The sequence below is a fragment of the Eriocheir sinensis genome, chromosome 3 (assembly GCF_024679095.1).
Source record: "Eriocheir sinensis breed Jianghai 21 chromosome 3, ASM2467909v1, whole genome shotgun sequence".
Lineage (NCBI taxonomy): Eukaryota > Metazoa > Arthropoda > Malacostraca > Decapoda > Varunidae > Eriocheir > Eriocheir sinensis.
The window spans coordinates 15,524,494-15,548,787 of NC_066511.1; the positions used below are offsets into that span (position 1 = coordinate 15,524,494).

The following is a 24,294-nucleotide window of genomic DNA, read 5'->3' on the forward strand; positions in this document are numbered from 1 at the left end:
CTCTGCCCCGTTGAAAAGACTACACTTCATGCTCGCCGCCACCATCATCATCATCAGCAAGGGACGACGCACCAAGAGGGATCAGCTGGTGTTGACGTAGCGCCTCCGCCACCCCGATGGGAAGGCCGCCTTGTTCCACCCACCACAGACCCTCCACAGGCCTACAGGTGAGTGTGTGGAGCCTGTACACGAGTCATGATCATGGGAGGGAGTTTGTGAAATATGTTACGTAGTGGTTGACGAGATTTCATTGTTATTGTTGTTGCTATTGTTATTGTTTTTGTTATTATTATTAGTAGTAGTAGTAGTAATAGTAGTAGTGGTATTAATAGTATGTTATAGGTAGAGCCAGAAAGGTGCAAATATTAAGTAGTACTACGTCTCACACACCCAAGGCACTGATAATTAAGGATAAAGGAAATAGTAGTAGTAAAATGTGGGAATAGAATAAAAGGAGTAAAATTATAATAGTAAAATGTGGGAATAAAGTAATAGTTAATAGTAAAATGTGGGAATAAAGTAATAGTAGGGCAGTAAAATGTAGAGGTAAAATAAATAAAGTTAAGAACAGACATTGAAAATATAACTGAGGAAAAGATTGACAGTACTAACACTCCACTATCTCGCTAAGGAAATAAGTAAAGGACAGACAGTGAAAATATTACCGAGGAAAAGATTGGTGATATTTACACTCCAGTATCTCGACAAGGAAATAAAGTAAAGGACAGACAGACTGAAAATATTACCGAGGAAAAGATTGGTGATATTTACACTCCAGTATCTCGATAAGGAAATAAAGTAAAGGACAGACAGTGAAAATATGACCGAGGAAAAGATTGACAGCATTAACACTCCAGTATCTCGCTAAGGAAATAAAGTAAAGGACAGACAGTGAAAATATGACCGAGGAAAAGATTGACAGCATTAACACTCCAGTATCTCGATAAGGAAATAAAGTAAAGGACAGACAGTGAAAATATGACCTAGGAAAAGATTGACAGTATTAACACTCCAATATCTCGATAAGGAAATAAAGTTAAGGACAGACAGTGAAAATATGACCGAGAAAAAGATTGACAGCATTAACACTCCAATATCTCGCTAAGGAAATAAAGTAAAGGACAGACAGTGAAAATATGACCGAGGAAAAGATTGACAGCATTAACTCTCCAGTATCTCATTAAGGAGGGCTTGATATGTCCACTGAGGTAATATGTTTTGTCCTCCCTTTGTGCAGGAGCTTTGATGTCTAGCTATGCCTCCATGGTGCAGGGGTTACCATACCTACATATCTGAGGGCCTGGGTTCAATCTTAGATTCCCCAGCTCACCCATCTGTTCCTTTTCTCTGCCCTCGTCAGTCACTTAAGACCATGCTAGTTACTAGAGATAATATTAATAATAGTTTTATTTAGCCCAGCGGCACATATGAAAAAACAAGACAAGTAAGCGAGCGAAATCAAACGAGATACATAGCGTGTACATGTCTTGGTTCTTGGATCTCTCTCTCTCTCTCTCTCTCTCTCTGTGCCTTAGGATTTAGTATGACTTTTAACCAGTATGTGGATTCCTGATAGTTTTTACTAAATCAGACATATAAGATATGTATCTTGCACTATTGACCATTCCTGATAAGACTTTAGAAATCTTTGTATAGTCCTGTTTTTACGAGGGAAAGTGATATCCTTATCCCAATCCCTATCCCGGGGCAATATGATATGATGTATGAAGCTGGGCCAGAAAACTAGCTACCTAAATGCCTGTTAATTTTTTTCAGCATTGAGACAAAATGGGGAACCATCTAGCTGGTATTCCTCCATCACAGATATTTCCTGTGGAAACCTATTTGTCTGATCTTCCTGATGTCCGATATGAAGCAAGGTAAGCCAGCTGTTGCCAACGTATAGTTATGTAAAAAATATCAAGGCTGTCTTTCAGCCCTTCTCTGCTGATCAGAACTTGAAGTACATGATGCTAGCAATAAATTATATGATATTTAAAGGACAGAGTTACTGATTCAAATCATACTTACTGTGCCTCACTTGGTCACTCATTTATTAACACATCTTCAAGGAACTCAAAGCAGTAATCAAACAGTTATCCTTAGTATTTGTATGGATTCTAACCCACTTTTCTTTTACAGCTTGGGGAGCACCCGGTTCCTCAAGGTTGCCAAATGTAGAACATGGGAAGGGCTTGTTGTAGTGAAGGTGTTTGTTATCCATGACCCAGTCTTGCAGCACCTGCTGTCAGCTTATAAAAAGAAAATTGAAGATATTTCAACGAAATTGATAACAGCACCTAACTGTCTTCAATTTCAGTATTTAAAGGTATTGTGAAATAGAGTATTGTTTCAAATTTTTCAGATCTGCAAGTTTTGTGACATTAAGAAGGGAATTTTCAAAACACCTGTAGAAAATTATTTTTCATGATTTATCAAAAAAAAATTATTCTACTTTTGGGAGAAGTATTAATTTCAAATTAGCCTGATAGGAAAGAATATATATAATTTTTGTGTTTAGCTTGTCATTTCTAATTATCAATAACATGATTTTTTTCTTGTTATATTGCAGGCAACAGAGAAGGCTGGGTTGATGATAAGACAGTATGTGAAGAGCAATTTGTATGACAGAATATCAACAAGACCTTTTCTTACTTCAATAGAAAAGAAATGGATTGCCTTCCAGCTTTTGTATGCCCTGAAGCAGGCCCACCAGCAAGGGGTAAGGTGGATTCACTGTTTGGGAAATAGATTGCTTATCAGAGTATCATTAGTAAGGCACTTAAAAGAAGCACAATGTGTATAATATCCCACAGATTAAACCACTATTAGATTTTTTCTTTTAGTTATACATGTAACGATAATGCATTGTGGAATATTTGGTAGCAACATGTTTAAAAATTATTTTTAATCTTTGTTTTTACATTTACCCAAGATTCTACGTGTTCCCTTTCTCTTCAGGTTATTAGTGATAGGTAAAATATTTCTGTATATGCTGAATGCTAATCAGTATAGGTTGTACTGTACCTTGATATATCCATTATTATAATTTTGCTAAAAACAGGTTTGCCATGGTGATGTAAAACTTGAGAATGTCATGGTTTCATCATGGAACTGGCTGCTTCTGGCAGACTTTGCAACCATCAAACCAACAACATTGCCAGAAAATGACCCGGCAGACTTCACCTACTTCTTTGACACGTCTCGGAGACGGACGTGTTACCTTGCCCCAGAAAGGTTAGTGGCTAATAAAAAGGTATTTTATGGATCAGTATTCAAACTTGCACTATCCAAACACTTAACAAGTAATATATCATTAGTAAAGCAAGAAATCTAGTAATATATATATATATATATATATATATATATATATATATATATATATATATATATATATATATATATATATATATATATATATATATTATATATCGGTCTCACCCCTCGTTTCTTCGCGTCATTCCATTCAAACCGTGACCCCCCCCCTTATACTTACCCCAGTTTCGTTCCGGTCGTATGGCCCCAGTGCAACGCTAAATAGGGAGAGGAGAAGGAGAGAGGAGGAGAGGAGGAGGAGGAGGGGAGGAGAGGAGAGAGGAAGAGGAGGAGGAGGAGAGAGGAGAGGAGAGGAGGAGAGAGGAGAGGAGGGGGAGGGGGAAGGGAGAAGGAGGAGCGGGGCAATGGACGTTGCGGGGTGTCACTAGCACTTTTTTTCCGTTAATGCCATTTCCGTCCGATTTTTCGTCGATTTTCATCGTTCCTTATATCGTATGAATGAAATCTGGATGATGGATGGTTTCGCCGCCTGCAAATTTCCGCCTTTTGTTTACATTTCCAAGACCAAGACCAGTGCGTGGCTTCAACCTGTCTCTCAAACGCCTCTTTCCTGCAATGACAGCCCTTCATCCTGGGTGTGTCTGGCAATGAGAGGTGTCACTAACTCCAGAAGTCTCTGTGACTGGCTCTTGTCCAACCTGATCCAATTCTTTCATGATCCTCTATGATCCTCTAAACTCTTTCTTAACAGCCACACACCTTTTTCTTTCTTCTTCCCGACGAGCCCACAGCGCCATCATGCATGCTTTTTTTTTGTGTTGTTGTCTGAGTCTCAACAATACACAGTATTAGGTTCAGCGCAGCGTATCTTTGCCGCCGCAGCGGACTCCATGTGTTGTTTACATTCATGGTGTGCCGACAGAAAGTTTCAGACGAAAACACCGTTTTTGTGTGACAGGCCGCAGCCAAGATGAAAAAAGTTAAAAAAACCAGTGTGAAAAAGTACCACTTTTTAGCCCTGAGTGACGTCCACGGTTCTGCCGCCCGCACTGCAGTGTGTGTTACAGATTGGGCTTGGTATCGCAAATTGGGCATTTTTTGAATGAAAAACATGTTTTTCATGACGTGTCAGAGGTGACTTCCCCAATGCATATTTTATATTCCCATAGGTAGTAATGTTCGTTTTCGCGGTTCATCGCATCGCGCCGGAAACGATTTAGCATGAACCGTGGGATGACTGTATATATATATATATATATATATATATATATATATATATATATATATATATATATATATATATATATATATATATATATATATATATATATTGTAAATTAAAAGATTTGAATGTTGCATGGAAGGCAGAATATACAAGCTGACACATGTGCTTCCCCCATGCACCATTTTCTTTGCCCTGCCACTCCACATAACCAATCTCAGTAATGGCCTGTGATGTTTTAAGCAACCAGATTGTTTAAGTAATCATCAACACAGTACGAATAGTCTTTTGATATTGTTTTACTCCTTACCAGGTTCTCAGGAACACTCCAGACAGAGTCCCAACATGCCCTGTTAGATGTGAAGGATAAGGACGTCCTCACACCAGCCATGGATGTGTTCTCTGCAGGGTAAGGAATTGTCAGCCTACAATTTCTTCCAGCAGTGTTTCATTTTTACTTTTATTTTCCATGATATAAAACCTTAAAATGAATACTATTGAGATTTTACATGCACTTAGCACTTTTTTTTCTTACAAGTGTTATCTCGCTGAGATATTCACCAACTGCTGGAGAAACTTGTATTTTATGTATCTTGCAGGTGCTGTCTAGCTGAGTTGTTCACTGAGGGTCATGCCTTGTTTGACCTGACCCAGCTGTTAGCCTACCGTGTGGGGGACTACCATCCGAACAAGGTGCTGGACAAGATAGATGACCCACGGGTGAAGGTATGCCTGACTCAATGTATGTTGCCATCGTCTCCATGTGTCTGCCTGTCTGGATGTGTGCGTGTGTCATATGGAAGAGTCATATATCAGGAATGTTGAATATCTCTCTCTATCCTTTCTCCTCTCCTCTCTGCTCCTCACTCACTTAAATCACTCAAATGCTTATATTTCTGTTGTTTCCCCCACATAATGTAATGATCAGACCATATTTGCTTCTCTCCGCAGGCTCTGATTGAACACATGATAGAGAGGGACCCAGGCAGCAGGCACAGCATAGATCAATACCTTGAGCAGGAGCGAGGACTTGCATTTCCCGAAAACTTCTACTCTTTCTTGTGGCCTTTCCTGAAGCAGTTTGCAGTGACGCCCATCATGCCACACGATGACAAGATAAAACAGTTAGTATTTGTTTTCCTTCAGATTTATTGCTATATTTTCATGCGGGTTTTTTTTTTTTTTTTTTTTTTTTTTTTTCAGCTAAGGAGAGAGTTCAAGGGCGTAAAGAAAAATATAAAAAAATAAGCACGCTACTCACTGCTCCTGAATAGAGATCAAAGGAGTGTCCAAAAAGAGAGATCAATTTCGGGAGGAGAGGTGTCCTGATACCCTCCTCTTGAAAGAGTTCAAGTCCTAGGCAAGAGGAAATGCAGATGAGGGAAGATTGTTCCTGAGTTTACTAGCGTGAGGGATGAAAGAGTGAAGATGCTGGTTGACTCTTACATAAGGGGTTTGGACAGTATAGGGATGAGCATGAGTAGAAAGACGTGTGAAGCGGGGCCGCGGGAGGGGGGGAGGCATGCAGTTAGCAAGTTCAGAAGAGCAGTCAGCATGAAAATATCGATAAAAGATAGAAAGAGAGGCAACATGGCGGCAGAATTTGAGAGATAGAAGACTATCAGTATGAGGAGGAGAGTTGATGAGACGAAGAGCCTTTGACTCCACTCTGTCAAGGAGAGCTGTGTGAGTGAACCCCCCCCACACATGAGATGCATACTCCATATGAGGGCGGACAAGGCTCCTGTAAATGGATAGCAACTGTGCGGGGGAAAAGAACTGGCGGAGACGGTACAGAATGCCCAGCCTAGAGGAAGCTGATTTAGTAAGAGATGAGATATGAAGTTTCCAGTTGAGATTTTGAGTTAAGGATAGACCGAGAATATTTAGTGATGAAGAAGGTGATAGCTGAGTGTTGTCGAAGAATAGGGGATAGTTGTTTGGAAGATTGTGTCGAGTGGATAGGTGGAGAAACTGTGTTTTTGAGGTGTTGAAGGACACCAGGTTCCTCTTGCCCCAATCGGAGATAATAGTAAGGTCTGAGGCTAAACGTTCTGTTGCCTCCAGCCTTGAATCGTTAAGTTCCTGTAGAGTGGGTCTTCTATTAAAAGAAGTTAAGTAATGCAGAGTGGAGTCATCGGCGTAAGAATGGATAGGACAGTTCGTTTTGGAAAGATCATCAATGAACAACAGAAAGAGAGTGGGAGATAGGACAGAACCCTGTGGGACACCACTGTTAATAGGTTTAGGGGAAGAACAGTGACCGTCCACCACGGCAGAAATAGAACGGTCAGAAAGGAAACTGGAGATAAAGGTACAGAGAGAAGGATAGAAAACGTGGGAGGGTAGTTTGGAAAGCAAAGATTTGTGCCAGACCCTATCAGAAGCTTTTGATATGTCCAGCGCAATAGCAAAGGTTTCACCGAAACGGCTAAGAGAGGATGACCAAGAGTCAGTTAGGAAGTCAAGGAGATCACCAGTAGAACGCCCCTTGCGGAACCCATACTGGCGATCAGATAGAAGGTTAGAAGTGGAAAGGTGCTTTTGAATCTTCCGGTTAAGGATTGATTCAAAAGCTTTAGATAGACAGGAAAGTAAAGCTATAGGGCGGTAGTTTGAGGGATTGGAACGGTCACCCTTCTTAGGCACAGGCTGTACAAAGGCATACTTCCAGCAGGAAGGAAAGGTAGATGTTGATAGGCAGGGTGTCAGCACAGAGGCACAGTTTTTAAGGACAATAGGAGGCACTCCATCAGGTCCATAAGCCTTCTGAGAGTTGAGGCCAGAGAGGGCATAGAAAACATCATTTGGAAGAATCTTAATAACAGGCATACAGGAGTCAGAGGGGGGATGAGTAGGAGGAATGTGCCCAGCATCGTCCAGGGTGGAGTTCTTACAGAAAGTTTGAGCGAAGAGTTCAGCCTTAGAGACAGATGAGACGGCAGTGCTGCCGTCAGGGTTAAGGAGAGGAGGGAAAGAAGAAGAAGTGAAATTGGAGGAGATATTTTTGGCTAGATGCCAGAAGTCACAGGAAGAATTAGAAGAACCAAGATGTTGACATTTTCTATTGATAAAAGAAGTTTTGGTAAGTCGGAGAATAGATTTGGCACGATTCTGGGCTGAAATGTAAAGGTCAAAGTTAGTGGGTGTTCGAAGGCTCTGGAATCTTTTGTGAGCTGCCTCTCTATCTTTAATAGCACGAGAACAAGCATGATTAAACCAAGGCTTTTTAGCATGAGGAGCAGAATTCCAGAGACAATCACCTCTGTGATGTAATCATTCCACAAGAAAAGTACATCCTCAGGTAGAGGATGGACAGGATACAGAAATAAGGTTATGATCGGAGGAGCCCAACAGAGAGAACAGTTTGACAGAGTAAGCAGAAGGATTAGAGGTAAGGAAGAGGTCTAGAATGTTGGGCCGGTCTCCAAGACGGTCGGGAATATGAGTAGGGTGCTGAACCAACTGCTCTAGGTCGTTGAGGAGAGCAAAGTTGTAGGCTTGTTCACCAGGCTGGTCAGTGAAAGAGGATGAAAGCCAAAGCTGGTGGTGAACATTGAAATCTCCTAAGTTGGAGATTTCAGCGAAGGGAGAGTGAGTCAAGATGTGCTCCACTTTAGAGTTCAAATCGTCAAAGAATTTTACATAGTTAGTAGAGTTAGGTGAGAGATAAACAGCACAGATGTATTTAGTAATTGAATGACAATGAAGTCTTAGTCAGATGGTAGAAAATTCTGAAGAGTCAATTGAAATTTAGGATTGAGGAAGAGAAGGTGAGGCTTAGAGGAGGAGAGATGGTGTTCAACAGAATGAAAATTAGAACGAAGACCGCGAATGTTGCAGAAATTGATAAGAAAGAGGTTCGAGGAGTTATCAGGACGCCTCTCAAGTCAGCAGCCAGAAGGGGAGTCCTCCCTGGGGGAATTTATGGTCCCCCCCCCCACCAGGCGGGGACTCCGAGGCTCTGTAATTTTTTGCCATTTTGAATTTTGAATTTTGGGAAAAGGTGTGCGTGATGTGTGAATGTATCATGGTGTAAAAAGAGAGAAGAACTGTCTAGAGAGCATGCTGAATTGCTCTCTAGTGTTGATGAGACAAAAGGGAAACGGTTAGTGAGGACATGGATATATTCTCACCGGGAGTAGCTCACGCCCGTTCGGTAGGTGTCTTCCTACCTATTCCTACTGTTTTTATTGCTATTTAAGTATACTTTAGTACTATTTTTTGTGGGCCTACTAATCACAGGCATCTTTTGTCATCTAACTAACTGCTCTCCTGTGTCTTGCTTGTCCACCCTGCTCAATGGAAATCAGAAGTTCAGCAATTATGGTGCTCTGTCTATATTTATTTTCAGAATTAAGAATAGCCTAAGTGATATACTGGTGGCTCTGGGAGCAGAAGACAAAAGCCTCACCAATCAGAAAGATGCAGAGGATGAGGAGAAAAAAGACAAAGAAAAACCAGAAAGAAACTGTGAAACACTCATCATTATATCTTCTCTGATAACTTCATCTCTGAGGTAAGACCAATAAACCTTTGAGGTCATTCTGTGGTGTCATACCTCCTTCACTCTGTGAGATACTTTCATCTCTGACTTGACATTTTTGGACTGGTCTCTGATGTGAGGATAATTGATACCTCCACATGGTTATTTCTTATATTACATGATGATGATATATTACAAAATTCTTAAGGAAAAATTACTATAGATATTTGTTTACAAAATTTGGAACATAGAACAGCTTATAGACCAGGATTTGTTTTGAAATAAAGTTTGTCTCTATTTTAGGGCCTTGCACTTTACGTCTTCAAAGCTGGATGCGCTGGAGCTGCTTGGGAAGGTGGCAGAGTATGTTCCAGATGAAATAATATTGGATCGAATCCTGCCATATATAGTAAGTAGTAAAATGTCCATGTAGTGAGTGGAAAATATGTATATTGAAGCATCATTAACCCTTAAAGCAACAATAGTCAACAGCTGGTGCCTGGGCTCAAACCGCAGGTATCGACAATAGTCGACAAGGCATTTTTGGAATTTGCGCAACGTCAAATTTAATTTGTTTGTGCTGAAGTTGAGTGAGCATGTTGTTTTCTTTCATATAATACCCAACCATGCTCCCTTGGCTAATTATTGGCTAGTGTATGCCTTGTGTTAGCTTTGAGAAGATGTCTGCTAGACATCCCACCTCTTCTCACCTTCCAGTGAATTTCATCCACAAGATGGGGGCTCTTTGGCCTCAGCACCCATCAAGGGCATCAGGAAGGCCCGGAAGTTAAGTTTTTATGGGTGTGTTTTACACAAACTGTATAAAAGTTATGCTTTTTATTACTCAATCAAAGAAGGGAAATCCACTAGCAGTGGAAAACTGTCTATAAAAATGTGTTTTCAGTGATCCTATTCAGTATTCTGTACTTGCTCTACTAATGGTCATATAGTCTTCAAATTAACGTCAAAGGACAGTTAAGGGTATTTACTTTACAGTGATACTTTATTCAGTCACGTGAGGTAAGTAGAAGTGAAGATATAAAAGGTTGAAGTGACGTATGTTTTTGCCTGAATATGCCCACGTGGGAGGACTGGCTCGGCAAAACAACCCCGCGCTTTAACCTCTTCAGTACCATGACGCAGTATATGAGTCATTTCATCTCGTCTGCTTGTATTGAAGGGGTTAAGGATTAAAAATTACATATGATTTTAGAAATCTTTAAAATACTGATTCTTTAAAGTTGTGAATAGTTGATATCAGAGTTGGCTGCCATATTTTTTTTTTATTGTACAGAAAATAATGTTTGTCATAATACTAAATGAAAATTTTGTGTAATTTCTCCTTTTTCTAATTTTTTTTTAGTTTCACCTCCTGCATGATGAAGAGCCTCGAGTGCGGGTGTGTTCCATCAACACACTCACTCATTGTCTTACTCTTGTGTCAAGCGTGCCAAGGTCTGATGCCAATATTTTCCCAGAGTACATTCTTCCAAACCTTGCCGATGTGAGTACTGCTTATGAATCAGATTTTTTTTTGTCCTCCGATTACTTGTACTATCCACATACAAATGGGTGTCAAAAATACTTCCATTTACTTTAGTGCCCATGTTATATGCTCAGCTTTCTTAAGCCATTTCCTTGACATTAGTTCCAATAATATCAGTATGCCAGACCCTGTCCTCATCAAGCTTTCCATGAGCCACTTTTACGGGTTATACTGTCTACACAAAATGTTAATTGTTTCTGTTGATAATAGCACAGCACAAACAGGCCAAGCAAAAAGTAATTTGAAGAGAAATATGTGGAATATCAAGGGGAATTTATTTGTCCTCATCTGCTTCTGCTCATACAATCTACTCAATATTGACTAATATATTATGCAAGCTGAAAGGCCAAGCTCAATGGTGATTATTTGTAACACAATGGTGCCCTCCTTCAGATCATTCAAGATGAGACCACCATTGTCCGACAGGCTTATGCAGAGAATATTGCTACAATAGCTGAAACAGCCTTAAGGTCTGTAGTTTTTAAGCTTCTATTTTTCTTCTTTTCGTGTTTTCATAGCAAAGGTTTACAGTATGAATTTCGAGTGTGAATCAAGGTGAATTTTCAATATTGTGACCCTCAGTTAGGGTTGCAAAGGGCGGGAAAGTTTTATTTTATTTTATTTTATATATTCTTTTCAGATTTTTAGAGTACAGTCAACTGCAAGGCATTATGACATCTTACAGCTATGAAACAGAACTGGCAACATTACAAGAAGTTATTCAGCAAAAGGTTGCCACAATGTTCTCTGACCCATCAAACACTGTGAAACGGACCCTCATGGAAAAGACAGTGACAAAACTCTGTGTATTTTTTGGTAAACAGAAAGGTAATTGCTGCTTAGACATCTCTACCGCATGTTATCTAATCCTCTTTAGATCAAATTATTTCTGGTGAATCCTTTGATATAGTCCTTCAAGTTCTGATAAATGTGTATATTTTTTCTCTGGGTTACAAATTGGTGTGTTTAAGCACATGATGATAATTGTATTGTACTTTGCTTTTTCCTTTCAGCAAATGACGTCCTGCTGTCCCACATGATAACCTTCTTGAACGACAAGTATGACCGTCATCTGCGGCTGTCATTCTTCACAAGCATAGTTGGGGTGGCAGCCTACATAGGTTGTCACTGTGCCGATATTCTCAAACCTTTATTACTACAGGTATATAAATATGTTTCTCTGCTTCCTGTATACTTTGAAATTACTCTCCTACTTACATCTATAGTTGTTTCCTGAAAATTACATGAGTAGTGGGGGAAGACACTTTGAGCATTTCTGTTTCAGGGGTTGAGTGATGCTGAAGAGTCTGTGGTTGTGGCAGCTGTTGAGGCCATGATATCACTGACTGAGCTGGGTCTCTTCCCCACCCACCTCCAGTGTGACCTCCTGTCCCACACCGCTCCCCTTCTAATACACCCCAACCTCTGGATACGACAGGTACCTAACTCAGAGATCATGTTATCAGTTGTCAGTAAGAAAACGACTTCAGGTTCGATTTTTTTTTCTTTTTCATATACAGGAAAGGAAACAGCTCAAGGGCAACAAAAAGAAGGGTAGTAAGCAGATATCACTATATTAAGAGTATTTGTTTGTTGGTATGTGTATTTTTTCATGACTTGTATTCTAGTCTGTGGTTGGGTTGGTGAGTGTGATCGCTGGTATGCTGCCCTTGGTCAACGTTCAGACAGCCATTGTGGCCAGAGTGCAGCCATTCCTGATGAAGCCCCTCCTGCAGCTGAACAGAGAGGTAAGTTTATGCTTTTTTTTTTTTTTTTTTTTTTTTTTTTTTCAGCAAAGGAGACAGTTCAAGGGCACAAAAAAAGTAAACATTAATAAAAAAAAAGCCCGCTACTCGCTGCTCCTAAAAAGAATCCAAAGAGGTGGCTGAAAGATAGGTCAATTGATCAATTGTTTGAAGAATTTCAGTATGATGAGGAAATTCTAAGCTCAGAACAATAAACATGTCACCCACCACTGGACTAATACATGACACTCTCCTGTATGCTATGATAGATTACTCACTTGTGTTGAAATATTGATATCATACTTTTCAGAATATTCCTAGAAGTAAAATTTATGACAACTCAAATTCTCGGCTGATATAACTAAATTTTACTGTGATTTTTGTTTTAATTATTTCAGGTGTGCATTCTATCAAGCTTGCGCCCTCCTGTCTCTCGGGAAGTCTTTGATGCTTTGGTGAAGAGCGCTGACGTCGGACAAGTTCTCTCAATTCTTCAAGAGGCTCAGCAGGAGAAGATTCCCCTGTCTACATTGCCCTCAAGCCTCTCACACATTGACCACCCCACCAGGAATGTAAGTACAAGTTCCCTAGATGCAACTTTATATCAGCCTGCTTTATCTATCTATGTAGGTTTATCCATGAAAGGAAGCTATAGGGTACTTGCAATAGCAATGAGGAAGTGAAGGATGCATGGAAGAAGCATTTTGAAGAGCGGTATAGGAGTAAAAATCAATGTGGAATGGTCATAACAAGGGGCTATATAAGAAGTCAAAAGTAGGAAAGGCAAAACATCAGAAATTATTAAATATGGAGGAGATTTAACCGAGAGGTGGATGTTGTGCATAGTATTATGTAATCAAGAATGGGAGCAAGGTGAGGTGCCAGAAGACTGAAGCAAGATCACCAAGAAAAGGAAACACTTAACTTAACTTTGGGTTACTGGGTGTCATCTGTGGTGCAGCATCACAAAACGATATCTTCTTCTTTTCTTTGTAGTTCATCTCCCATTCCTGGGGTCTGAGTTGTGATGATCCTCCTCCATCTTTCCTGATCCATAAAATTATGAAGATTTCTTTTTCATTTCCTTGAGTATTGCCAACAAAATAGCTAAACGTTGAATAGGTCGGTGATGAATATAGGGGACCCCCTGTACAGATTTTCAAAAACCTAACCAACATGCTTCTAACTCCCCATAGCTGTTGCGGCGCCTTGCAGGAGGTGGACTAACTGAGGAAAATGTTGAACAGCTGATCAAACTGCAAGATCACCTCACACGACTGCAGCGTCAGAAAAAAGCCACAGAAGCCATTCGAAGCAGCTCACAGCAGCAACAGCAGCAGCTTGGCCTGGTTAGTGTTCACCTTATTCAACACTATCCCAAACCCTGCTGTTGCTCTAGGAATGTTTTGCATGTAGTTAAGTTTTCCTGAAGGGAGGAGAAATAGCCCAATTAGGACTACTCTCAATCAGGTAAAAGAGCATTTTTACATAGCCATTCTCAGGTATGATAGAATAGTCACTTCCTAGTCAGCAATCCTTTGGTTCTTCAGATCAACATTGAGGATTTGAAAAGGCCGGTGCCCACCCACAACTGCCGCCTTCTTCCTGAAGATGGAAGAATAGACAGCTCAACTCTCCACTTGTAAGTTACCAAAAATAACTTAAATTGCACATGGATAATCTTTGATATACACTTATTATAATTATCCATTCATGAATTGTCAGTTCATTCTAAGAGCATTTTTCTTAGATAAAAGGCCTGGATTAAACATTGCCATCTGATGAGCATCTTTCTTGATTTCCTAATAACACAGGTCACACAAAGGGCTCGTCCATTCCCCTAGTCTGGCCATGAATGAGGAGTGGCAGGCTATGTTTGGCACCACCGAGGACTGTGGCTCCCCAGGCAGGACAGCAGAGAACAGGTAGGAAAAATGTATACAAATACAAAATGATGCTTTGATAAGAACTATTATCCTCTCTCTTGGCAAATTTTCCCTCTTATTCATTTACTTATTTTTTTTTTATTACAGATCCGTTTCTCCCATAGAGTCAGAGTCCGGCCACCACACAACTTCCTCCATTCCAAGCTCAAAACCTATTTCTGAAGGGGATAAAAAGGGGAACATTAGTAAGTAGTCAGCTTTTAGATGGTTGCAATGTGTAATTTCCTTGTTGTTGCCTATTGTTATTAACATTATTGTATGCATGGCCCAGCCCTACCCATCATCAAGATGGCAGCAAACAAATACTATCTAAGAAGCTCTCAGTCACTTCCTTACAGCACACTATTTGTTATTCAAAAGAATTCAGACATCATTGGAAAAACATTCTTTATTCCAACTTACTGCTGTTGTCAAAAACATTATTTAGGAAGTCGTTATCAGCAAAATTCTACTGTAAGTGAAAATACTCCACCCAGGTAACATTGAGCCTGTAGTTGACTTTCATAACCATGATGTCTATATCCATATAGCTACTTTCTTTTTTCAGTTGTAAAGGTTAATTAAGAAAGCTTGATTTCCAGAAAATACATCCATTAATCATTGGTTATACTACTTGTTATGACTTAAAAGTTTTAAGAGAATACTTTTTAATTTCAGAATGCATATCCAGTTGCAAAAAGGAATTAGAAAACCTTCTGGCAATCAAGTGTGAGGAGCATCTTGAGTGTGTCCGGAAACGCAGGGCGCTGGACACTCTGGCCTGGGACACTCGCCTGCCTCCTCCTGGCTGGCGGCCACGGGGACACCTCATGGCCCACCTCCACGAACACCATGGAGCTGTCAACCGGTGAGGCTTGTTCCCTTCATCCTGTATGTCTTTTCTTCCTTTCTTTTCTTACTTGCTTGGTATTACTTTGCTCTTTATTGTAAGTCTTAATATTTTCATTTATAACAAAAGAGCCCACCCCAAAAATTATGTTCAATTCTGATTGTGTTTGCCATTTATTATTGCTTACTGCCACATTGCAGGGAGGATAATAATGTGTTCATCATATTATCTTGCCTTACTTTACACTTACGAGGAGAGTAAGATGACCAGAAGGGTGTATGTGAGTGAGATAGAGGGAGGGAATGCTAGAGAATGACCTCTAATGAAATGGAGGGATAGGGTGCAAGAGTACGTTAGGGAGAGGGGGGAAAGATCTTTGAGAAAATTTGAGCAGACAAGGAGGGAGTGTCTGGATAGAGAAAGATGGAAGTTCTTTTGCCGTGGCCATCCCCTGGTGGGAGCTCTTAGGAGCAGGTGTCAATGAAATGATGAAGATGATGACTTTACGCTTACCTTAACTCAAAGTCTGAACTGGATGGCCTTGTGTGAAGTTTGCAGCCCATGTTTTGAAGGGTTCTCTACCTACATAACTATCAAACAGAGTAGAATCAATGGCTTTTTGTCTCATTAACTCCCCTCCTCTTCCTGACTCTTTCATGCAGGTTTATTCTGTTTTTGTTGTACCCTTGAACTGCTGTTTTTATTAGAAATGAAGAGAAGTACCATGAAAATTAATGGAGCTGTGTGTCTGTAACTCCACAGGCTTGTGCCCATAGGTGACACCTCAATCTATGCCAGCTGCTCCAACGATGGAACTGTGAAAGTGTGGGACTGTTACCGCATTGAGAGGAAGTTTTCAATCAACAGGTTAGTTCACTATTTTCTGTTACTACCACAGCTGCCTGGTGACATCATTGTTTGCAGCATGAATGAAAAAATCCCCTATTTAAATGTATACAGAATAAGTTAAGTATGAGCATGAAAAATCAATGAATTGATCAACCATAAAAAAGGAAAAGAGACTCCACACATTGTTTATTTATATGTTCAGACCACACACACACCATCCAGACCAGGTGTTTGTTCCTAAACTTTAGTGTGTTTGTGTTCTCCTTTTTTTTCAATCAGTATCAAAACTCAAAAACAGATTCATATTTCATATTTCGTGAAAATTATTAAGTTCCTTCTGCTGTACTGCAGATCAAAGTTCACATACAGTCGTCAGGGAGGATCCATACTGGCCATCACGCCCTGCATCACCACCCAGAGTCTTGCTTCTGCGTCAACTAACGGGTCAATACATGTAATCCGGTAAGTGTGCTTTTGATTCTGCTGAAAGATCCTGAAAACACTGAAGTACTTTTGTTTGTCATGCTCCTGACATGGGATAAATTGCATTCCACATAATATGAAATACACATATTATTATAGCTGCACAGCAGGTGAATACATAAATAGGAAAGGAGGAGATAATCTCACCAGTCAATCTCACCATGAAGTTATCTGACTAAGTGGTGTGGCTCATTTCACAGTCACTGAACATTGAGACATGGCAGTGTTAGTCAGACATTGGTTCTATGGCATTCATTTTATTTCTATGAGAACTTTTAATTTAGTTCTATATAGTTCCTCACTGTTGTAACACTAAATTCTTCCTTGACAGACTAGACAAGACCACCTTAGCAAATAGCCGCCAGCTCAACACAGAAGAAGACGGTTATGTTGTGGATATGCACTTCTTTGACACAGGTAATTCAGATACTTTTTTTATGGCCTCTTCAAAGGTTGTGAGAAAATCATTAAAGGTTTTGACCACGTCTTATAAGGATAAGTTGGAGTGCAAATGACAGGAACTTTAGTCATTATTTTATTTTTCAGGATCACAGTCATTATTAACATATGCAACTGTGTATGGAGCAATTGTCGGCTGGGACCTGCGAGCTCCAGAAATCGCTTGGAAACTGGAGAATGGGCCCAGGAATGGTTAGTATCAATGTCGGTTTATAAGGCGTCAAAAAATGTTGAAGGGAGCTTTTATACAGGGCCAAGCTTAAGTCTCTGCAGCCCATGGGATTATCTCTTTGTTGTGACTTTATATTGTAGCCTTTGCTTGATCCTGTCGTCTGTTTTATTTACATAAATACAGTAAACCCTCGATATAATGGACTAATTGGGGGAGAACTTAGTCCGTTGATGCCGAAAGTCCGTTATAAGCGGCGAAAATGAAGAAAATGTAAAATAATAACGATGAACCTAATAAACGTAGGTATATATATTTTTTTGTGTGTATGTTGTGTACATGTTGTCTGTATAGCCATTTAGCACACATGGCAATGGACTGCGAGGCACTGAGGCTGCCAGGTTGGCAGTGGGGCCCTGTGGGTAGGGGGGGGCGTATTATTACAGGAATGGGTAAAATTTTACAAATGCGCCAATCTCGCACTGGCAGCCGAAACTTTTTTTGTTGTTTTCGGTGTGTTATGAAATAATCTAATAAATGTTTCTGTCACAAATCATTATATGATCGACTTTTCAATGCCTGTTGTGCACCCGCCGCAGCCTGCAGCTGCAGCCACAAAATAACTCACAGAGAGAGATGTTCAACTTGCTTACTGTTCCTATATTTCACTCACTGCTCACAAAGATCACAAGTGGACAAACTAGATCAAAACCAGGCAAATTATTGTTTTCTTGCCGTGTATTCCCCCAGTGTGCATGCGTGGTGGACAGCAGAGCGACTTATTTATTTGAGGAGATATTGAGCGCAACACCCGCCCACGAATTGTACCACACACGCCGCCGCCATGTCCAGTTCCGCACTCCGTATTTCCACGCCCCACACCGTGTGCCGAATAAATTTACTAACCAAACATAACTTACCCTGACCTTCCTAACTGGGGGCTTAGCCCCACTCGACCTCCTTGAGCTGTGCCAGTACCGACACTCAAAAACACTTGGCTATTTTCCATTACATTTACGTCCTGGATTGATCCATACGACTTTCTTGTGGTATAAATATATTTTTTATTTGAATGGAAACCACGAGGAGGAAAATATATCATCAGGTGGGCTGAAAAAGACTACGGTAACCGAAGGATGAGGCAGCAGATAAAGGGAGGAGGGCGAGGTGGCCAGCAGACACTATTGTAGTCACCGGAAGCGAGTGGTTCAAAAACTAGTCTCAGTCGGTCCCCGTGGATTTCTGACCGTCAGACCTTGTTCGTTATTTCCAAAATCTGTTTGTTATAAGCGGGTCCGTTATATCGAGGGTTTACTGTATAAGCATTTGTACACTTGCTTTATAATCTCATTCATCATTTTCTTCCTATCTATCTCTCTCTACAAAGATATATTGCACTCATACTTCCACACACTTGCTTCAACATATTTATCTTCTCTAACGTTAAAAGTGGTATTTAATTTTTTAACTTTAATGATACAAATTTCCAGTAAGTACTCTTCATCTCTTTTGCAGGAGTGATCACATCCTATGCCCTGGAGGGAACGCAGAGTTGGTTGGTGGCTGGAACAAGCAGTGGCCAGCATGTGTGTTGGGACCTCAGATTCATGTTGCCAATCTCCACAATTGCCCATCCAAGAAGTAAGGCCTAATAATATCCTCCTTGAGTATGATCTTTGTTATACATTGGGAAGGTTATCCTTTATAGACTAAAAGAGAACAGTGCCAATCGAAAGTATATGATAACAAAAGATATATCACATGGCCAGTAGTTCACAAAGAAGTTTCAGAGTGATCAGAGTTTGGTAACTGACAGTGTTTATTTGATGAGTGTGTGGCAAACATTAGGGGCCGCTTTCACATTCGTTTCGTTTGTTTTGATCGTTACCAATGGCGGGGATCGCCGCTATAGTATTTCCACTTAAAACTGGCTGATGGGGTAGTGGTGGCTGCGGGGTTAGCCTAGCCCCGCACCTTACCACACACTCTCAACACTTCTTGCTTCCTATGCAGCCGCCAGCCACTACCCCATCAGCCAGTTTCACGTGGAAAACTATAGCGTCGATCAGCGCCATTGGTAACGATCAAAACAAACAAAACGACTGTGAAAGCGGCCCTAGGTGGTTCCTATCATTCATCAATCTAGTGAAAGTTTATAGAAAAAATTGATATGGAAGGATTCTGGAAGGTGCTATGCATAATACACACCCTGCTGTAAAGAAATTCAACATTTGCATGACATAAACAAAGAATAATCAATACATTTTAGATGAGATCACTACCACATTGTCTTTATCTATTATCATAATGGTATACTAACATTTTACTATTCTTCCAGTTCTTAATTTTGTTTCCGGCTAATTCCGGGTAAAGTTTATTCAAAATTTCCAGATGCAGCGGTGCGACGTGTCAGCATGCACCCGAAAGAAGGCTCCTGGGTAGTGTCTGCTATCAATGGCAACAATGAAATCTCCATGTGGGATATGGAGACCCAGTCCAGGCACATGACTCTTTGGGCCAGCCCGAAGCCTCCCCTCTCCATGAATCAGGTGTGACCTCACAGCCCATCTGTTTATCAGCTTTTAAGTGATAAAATATGAGTAACCTTTGTGTATCAAGATATTTGCTATGCAGCTGAACAGGAAGGAATTAATCTAAGTCTTTGAAAAGAACAGTAATAGTATTGAAAAAGTATACGAGTAGACAGTAGTATTTCAGTTTTTGACACCATACAGAATGAAAATTATTAGAAGTAATAATTTATTAAGTAGGTAATGTGTCCAATGAAGACCTTTTTTTCTCTTTGATTATTGTTAACATGTCAGTTTTTAATACTTTCCCACTCACCCTAACTTTGGTTGAGACTTCATTTAGTTGAAGCACCAGAAGATGACAGTGGTGACAAGAAAAGGAAAATATACTTCTTTACCTTCAAACATTCTAGACACCTGGTCCATCACATTCTGCAGCAGGATATCCATAAGAAAGTAAAACTGTGTGTTGCTTACTCCTTCAAAGACAGAAGATGGCATATTAAAGGCACTTGTCCGCTGCCATTGCCATCTTTATGTTTAATTTTGGGGGGAAGGCTATTTACATGACTGTACACTTCGACCTTCTTCACCTAAAGGGAGCTCTCCATGCTGTTCGACCTCCAGCACCCTCTCTACCAGGCCCAGGTTCCATGTCATTCTGCACAATCCTGTTCCACATCATTTTTTGCTCTCCCTTTCTACTCTACCTTCATCATTCACATCCCACTCTCTTATGTAAATCATTTCAACCTACTAGCCTCGTCCCTTTTTACATTTCCAGACAAACTCAGCCTACCATTATTCATTGTTACATTAATGCATTCAAGTTGCATTCTTTACTCCCAACCACATGTATGAGTTCATTCCAATATATGTCCTTCATCATATCATCCAAGTCTTCCTGTGGTTCATAAACATGTACAAATGCCACCACGCATTGTCATCTTCAAAATGATAATTCTGTTGTTCACTCTTACCACTTCCTATATCTCATCAGCCCACCAGAGTAAGCACACACCTCCACTTCCCAGACATCTCTCATTCCTAGACCAGAAAATCTTTAGCCTTCCTTACAATAAACCTTTCTGAGTCTCCCTTGTACCTGACCATGCAGCTACACAACATACATTCTTAATGCTTAATGTTGAAACCACTTCCCCATCTCTACCCCCCCATACTATCCATATTGCAACTAGGTACTCGGCAAATCTTTCCGTATCTTATCTGTATGTGCAGTTTTTTACATTCCAGCATCAGTCAGATATATATTTACCCAATTTTCTTTTTCCAAGCCTTTCAACAACAGTGTGGTAGGGATGCACGTTGGCCAAGGAGACAGAGGCCCCTATGTCCTGGCTGGCGGCACTGATGCTATTTTGCGCTACTGGGACCTTAGTGAGCCAGAGTCATCCTACATGGTGTGCCACGCAGCCCATGACCAGCTTGGCTCTGCTTCATACAGGTTTGTAGCCCTGGAGCAATCTTTAGATAGGGACTTGCAGGGTGTATAGTCAACCACTGATATATGCAGGCCCTATTTAAATGGGGTTTACTTATTCATCATGGTATTGTGCAAAATTCAAAAGTGCCGCATTATACAATTGGTTTCCATCAGCCACCACAAGCTTTGTGCCTGTTTGATGACTCAGTCAGGTGATGACTTGATGATATAATCAGAATGGTTCTGTTTCTGTCTATCATTAGTCTGACAGTATTTTTTATCATTGTTTATTTCTTCTTTGTTTCTGTCATACTTTTATGAATATGTATTTGCTTTTGCTCATATTTTCTCTCATCTTGATATTTTTTTCTCTCAAACAGTTCTCGAGTGGTAGATGGAACAGAAGTTGTTGTGGAAACAAACAACAAACCCCGGACAGCCCCCAACGCCAGCGATGATATGCCACGGAGGGGACCAGACCAGCCGCCTCCAGGCCACAAGGACATAATATCAGACGTAATCGTGATGAATGAGCCGCAGCGTTTGGTGATCACGTCAGCGCGGGATGGAACCATCAAGATGTGGAAATGAGGTTAGCACTTCAAACACTGGTATTGAATATGAAAGTAGGCGTTCCCTACCATGGGCTAATGAGCAGCACTTCTCCGTGATTGACTCCATGAGTATCTTTTTGCTCTGCAGAAAGTCATACACACAAGTATTAAATTAAGTTTCATCATACTATGTGGGCATTACACATACAGAATACCATTCACACTTCAGTCACTCAAATACACGCTTCACCCCATATATCACATGGCACTAATTGACACGAGGCCTGGCACAACTTTCGCTTTTCTTGACACCTAGGCCTCTTCAGGACAGACTCTTCCTTTCCCTCCACCTCCTGTTTCCTCCATTCAGATCCAGGCACCCTTTTTTTCATTCTCCTCTCATCCATCTTAACCGTGTCCAAGCCATCTTAGCAGCCTCTCACATGCTCATCCTAGTATACTACTCTTTCAACTGCCACATTTTTCTTGCACCTCCATCTGATCCACTCCTGTAGCAATGGGTCACCACATCCCTACACACTGTTGGAGGAGCAAGATTTTCAACCCATACTCTTCCCTTGGACTACAGAAGGCAAGGGTATCTGTCGTAGTCCAGTATTATTAATATCTTTTTTATATGTAATTTACTTATGTATTTATTTAGTACTGTTTTTTAAAATACATGTTAGGGACTGGCCTGGCATACTCTGAACTTTTGCTAGATGAATGAAGTTGGTGATTACACTTGAAACTTTAGAAAATTCAGTCTGTATTATACATCATATTTTACAGAGCACTAATAAGCAGCTGTTGCTCATAGGTGTCTAAGAGTGCTTCATTGATCAATATTTACTTAAGTCATTTATCTGTTAAGACAATGCAGTATTTATCATTGTGTTTTATTGTGGAAATCATTGTGTTATCATTCATCATTGCGTGTGTGTTAATGATATACTTAACTGCGTGTATATATCGTGTTTTCATTCATCATCGTGTGTATGTTAATGATATATGAAATGCAGCTTTGTGCACACCTACAAAGAGGAAGCTGAGAGTGAGAGGCACTTGTGGCTATGTAGAGTGAGAGAAGTCTTTCCTCCTCTTGAGTGTGATCGTTCTCTTCCTTAACTGTGGACCTTCCCTTCACCGTACTTGACGTGGGGTATAGTAGGGAGATTATGTAAATAGACAGATAGATATTTGTGGGACTATATTGATTGAGTCATAATATCTCAGGGTCAAGGGATGAGCTCCTGTATGAGCTCATCCATGGTTGATAATATAGAGTTTAATGAGTGGAGAAAATTATGCACACACACATACTATAGAATTCATCAAGAGCAATCTGTTCGTATTAATGTGGTTGGTTGTTACCTACAGTAAGACTTACCACTAGTATAATATGTACTCAGCAAATGCAGTGATTCATCGTGTAATTTGCACATGAATGACACTGAGAATGATTTTTCTTTAATGTTACCCCATAATTCTGTTCTTAGATGATTTGCGAGAGCATTATGAGATATAACCTATGGCTAGGAAGACAGGTATAATTACTGTACAGAGTGTGTGTATGTGTGCATGTTTGTATGTTTGTATGTATGTATATATATATACTCTAGTATTCAGCAAAGTCTTCAATATTTTGCCTTTGTAAATAGAAGAATATAAGAATATTTAATTGATTTTGTATTCAGAAAAATATATACAAACTTTTTCTATTAAAAATGACTGGAAAAAATGCATTGATGTGCATTGTGGTCATGTGTCATCTGAGGCTGAAATATATGTGATATTTAATCACATGTTGAAGAAATGTGCATTTAATATCCTATTTTACTTGAAAAGGCAAAGTATTCTGATCTCACGGTATTGAGACAACATTTTGATTTGTTCTAAATTTCTTCCTAAGTCAAGCCAATTGGGAATTTTTGCAGTTTATATAATGAGTTATAGTATAACACCAGATGCATTTATAAAAGTAATTCTTCAAACACCAAAGAGTATTGGAGCATCTCTGCTACCTTTATCAAATGTGCTTTCTTCATCAACATGTTATAATTGATTGATGATTACAGAAAAGTTGAAATGACAGAAGTGGCCAGTTCATGCTCATGAAAACTCTATTGAAGGTAAAAGAATCAAGCTGTTGTTTGATTGTCAGCAATTTTTAATACTCGCAGGAATGGACAATCGTTACTTTAATGACTTGAATGTGGCGGCATTTGTCACGGGACAAGCAGAATTCCAGACTTCAAAAAATAATGTAAAAATGCAGTAAGTTGTGTAATTTTGTTCACACTTTATTTTTGTTTACTTTTTAAGCTATTTTTAAGTTTATGCAAAAACAAAGTTAACAGAGACCTTTGTGTGTGATACTAATAGTTTGTTTGCTGCAAACTATTTTAATTGTTTTTGTTAAAGGGGAGTGCCAGAGTATATGAGGGCACACATCCATGTACAGTTGATTAAACAAATAAAATATATGATATGATATGATATGAGGGAAGTATCTGTTCAACAGAATATCAAATATACTCCACAGACAATTATCTCATATATGTGCTTTCAAAAACTGAAGAGATAACTTATATATGAGAGCAAATGCTACTCACTATCTTGCTGGACTCGTGATCGCCAGCCAGCCAGTACACCCGCGGAAAGAGCTCTTTTAAGCTCGGATTACTGTTCTATGGATAGGCTACTGCTTGGACCTCCCCCCCCCCCCCCCCCATACCCTGAGCGCTACTTAAAT

General features: G+C 40.0%; 1 protein-coding gene across 2 annotated transcripts; it reads left to right on the forward strand.

Annotated features, from left to right (window-relative positions):
- Nucleotides 1-24,038, forward strand: LOC127005669 (phosphoinositide 3-kinase regulatory subunit 4-like). 2 transcript variants are annotated; one of them, XM_050874757.1, is made up of 30 exons: nucleotides 1-167; nucleotides 1,777-1,880; nucleotides 2,143-2,329; nucleotides 2,573-2,722; nucleotides 3,065-3,237; nucleotides 4,812-4,907; nucleotides 5,098-5,224; nucleotides 5,450-5,622; nucleotides 8,853-9,017; nucleotides 9,288-9,393; nucleotides 10,348-10,488; nucleotides 10,924-11,000; nucleotides 11,171-11,358; nucleotides 11,544-11,692; nucleotides 11,816-11,968; nucleotides 12,159-12,278; nucleotides 12,674-12,847; nucleotides 13,472-13,624; nucleotides 13,826-13,917; nucleotides 14,090-14,200; nucleotides 14,309-14,406; nucleotides 14,879-15,068; nucleotides 15,813-15,917; nucleotides 16,251-16,361; nucleotides 16,714-16,799; nucleotides 16,929-17,033; nucleotides 18,526-18,651; nucleotides 19,384-19,559; nucleotides 20,837-21,006; nucleotides 21,366-24,038. In XM_050874757.1, the coding sequence occupies exons 2-30, from the start codon at nucleotides 1,789-1,791 to the stop codon at nucleotides 21,574-21,576; spliced, it is 4,005 nt and encodes a 1,334-aa protein (XP_050730714.1). In that variant the 5' UTR covers nucleotides 1-167; nucleotides 1,777-1,788; the 3' UTR covers nucleotides 21,577-24,038. The 2 variants fall into 2 exon arrangements, with proteins under 2 accessions (XP_050730714.1, XP_050730723.1); XM_050874766.1 differs by having other exon boundaries at nucleotides 19,402-19,559.
- Nucleotides 24,039-24,294: the final 256 nt, after the last annotated feature.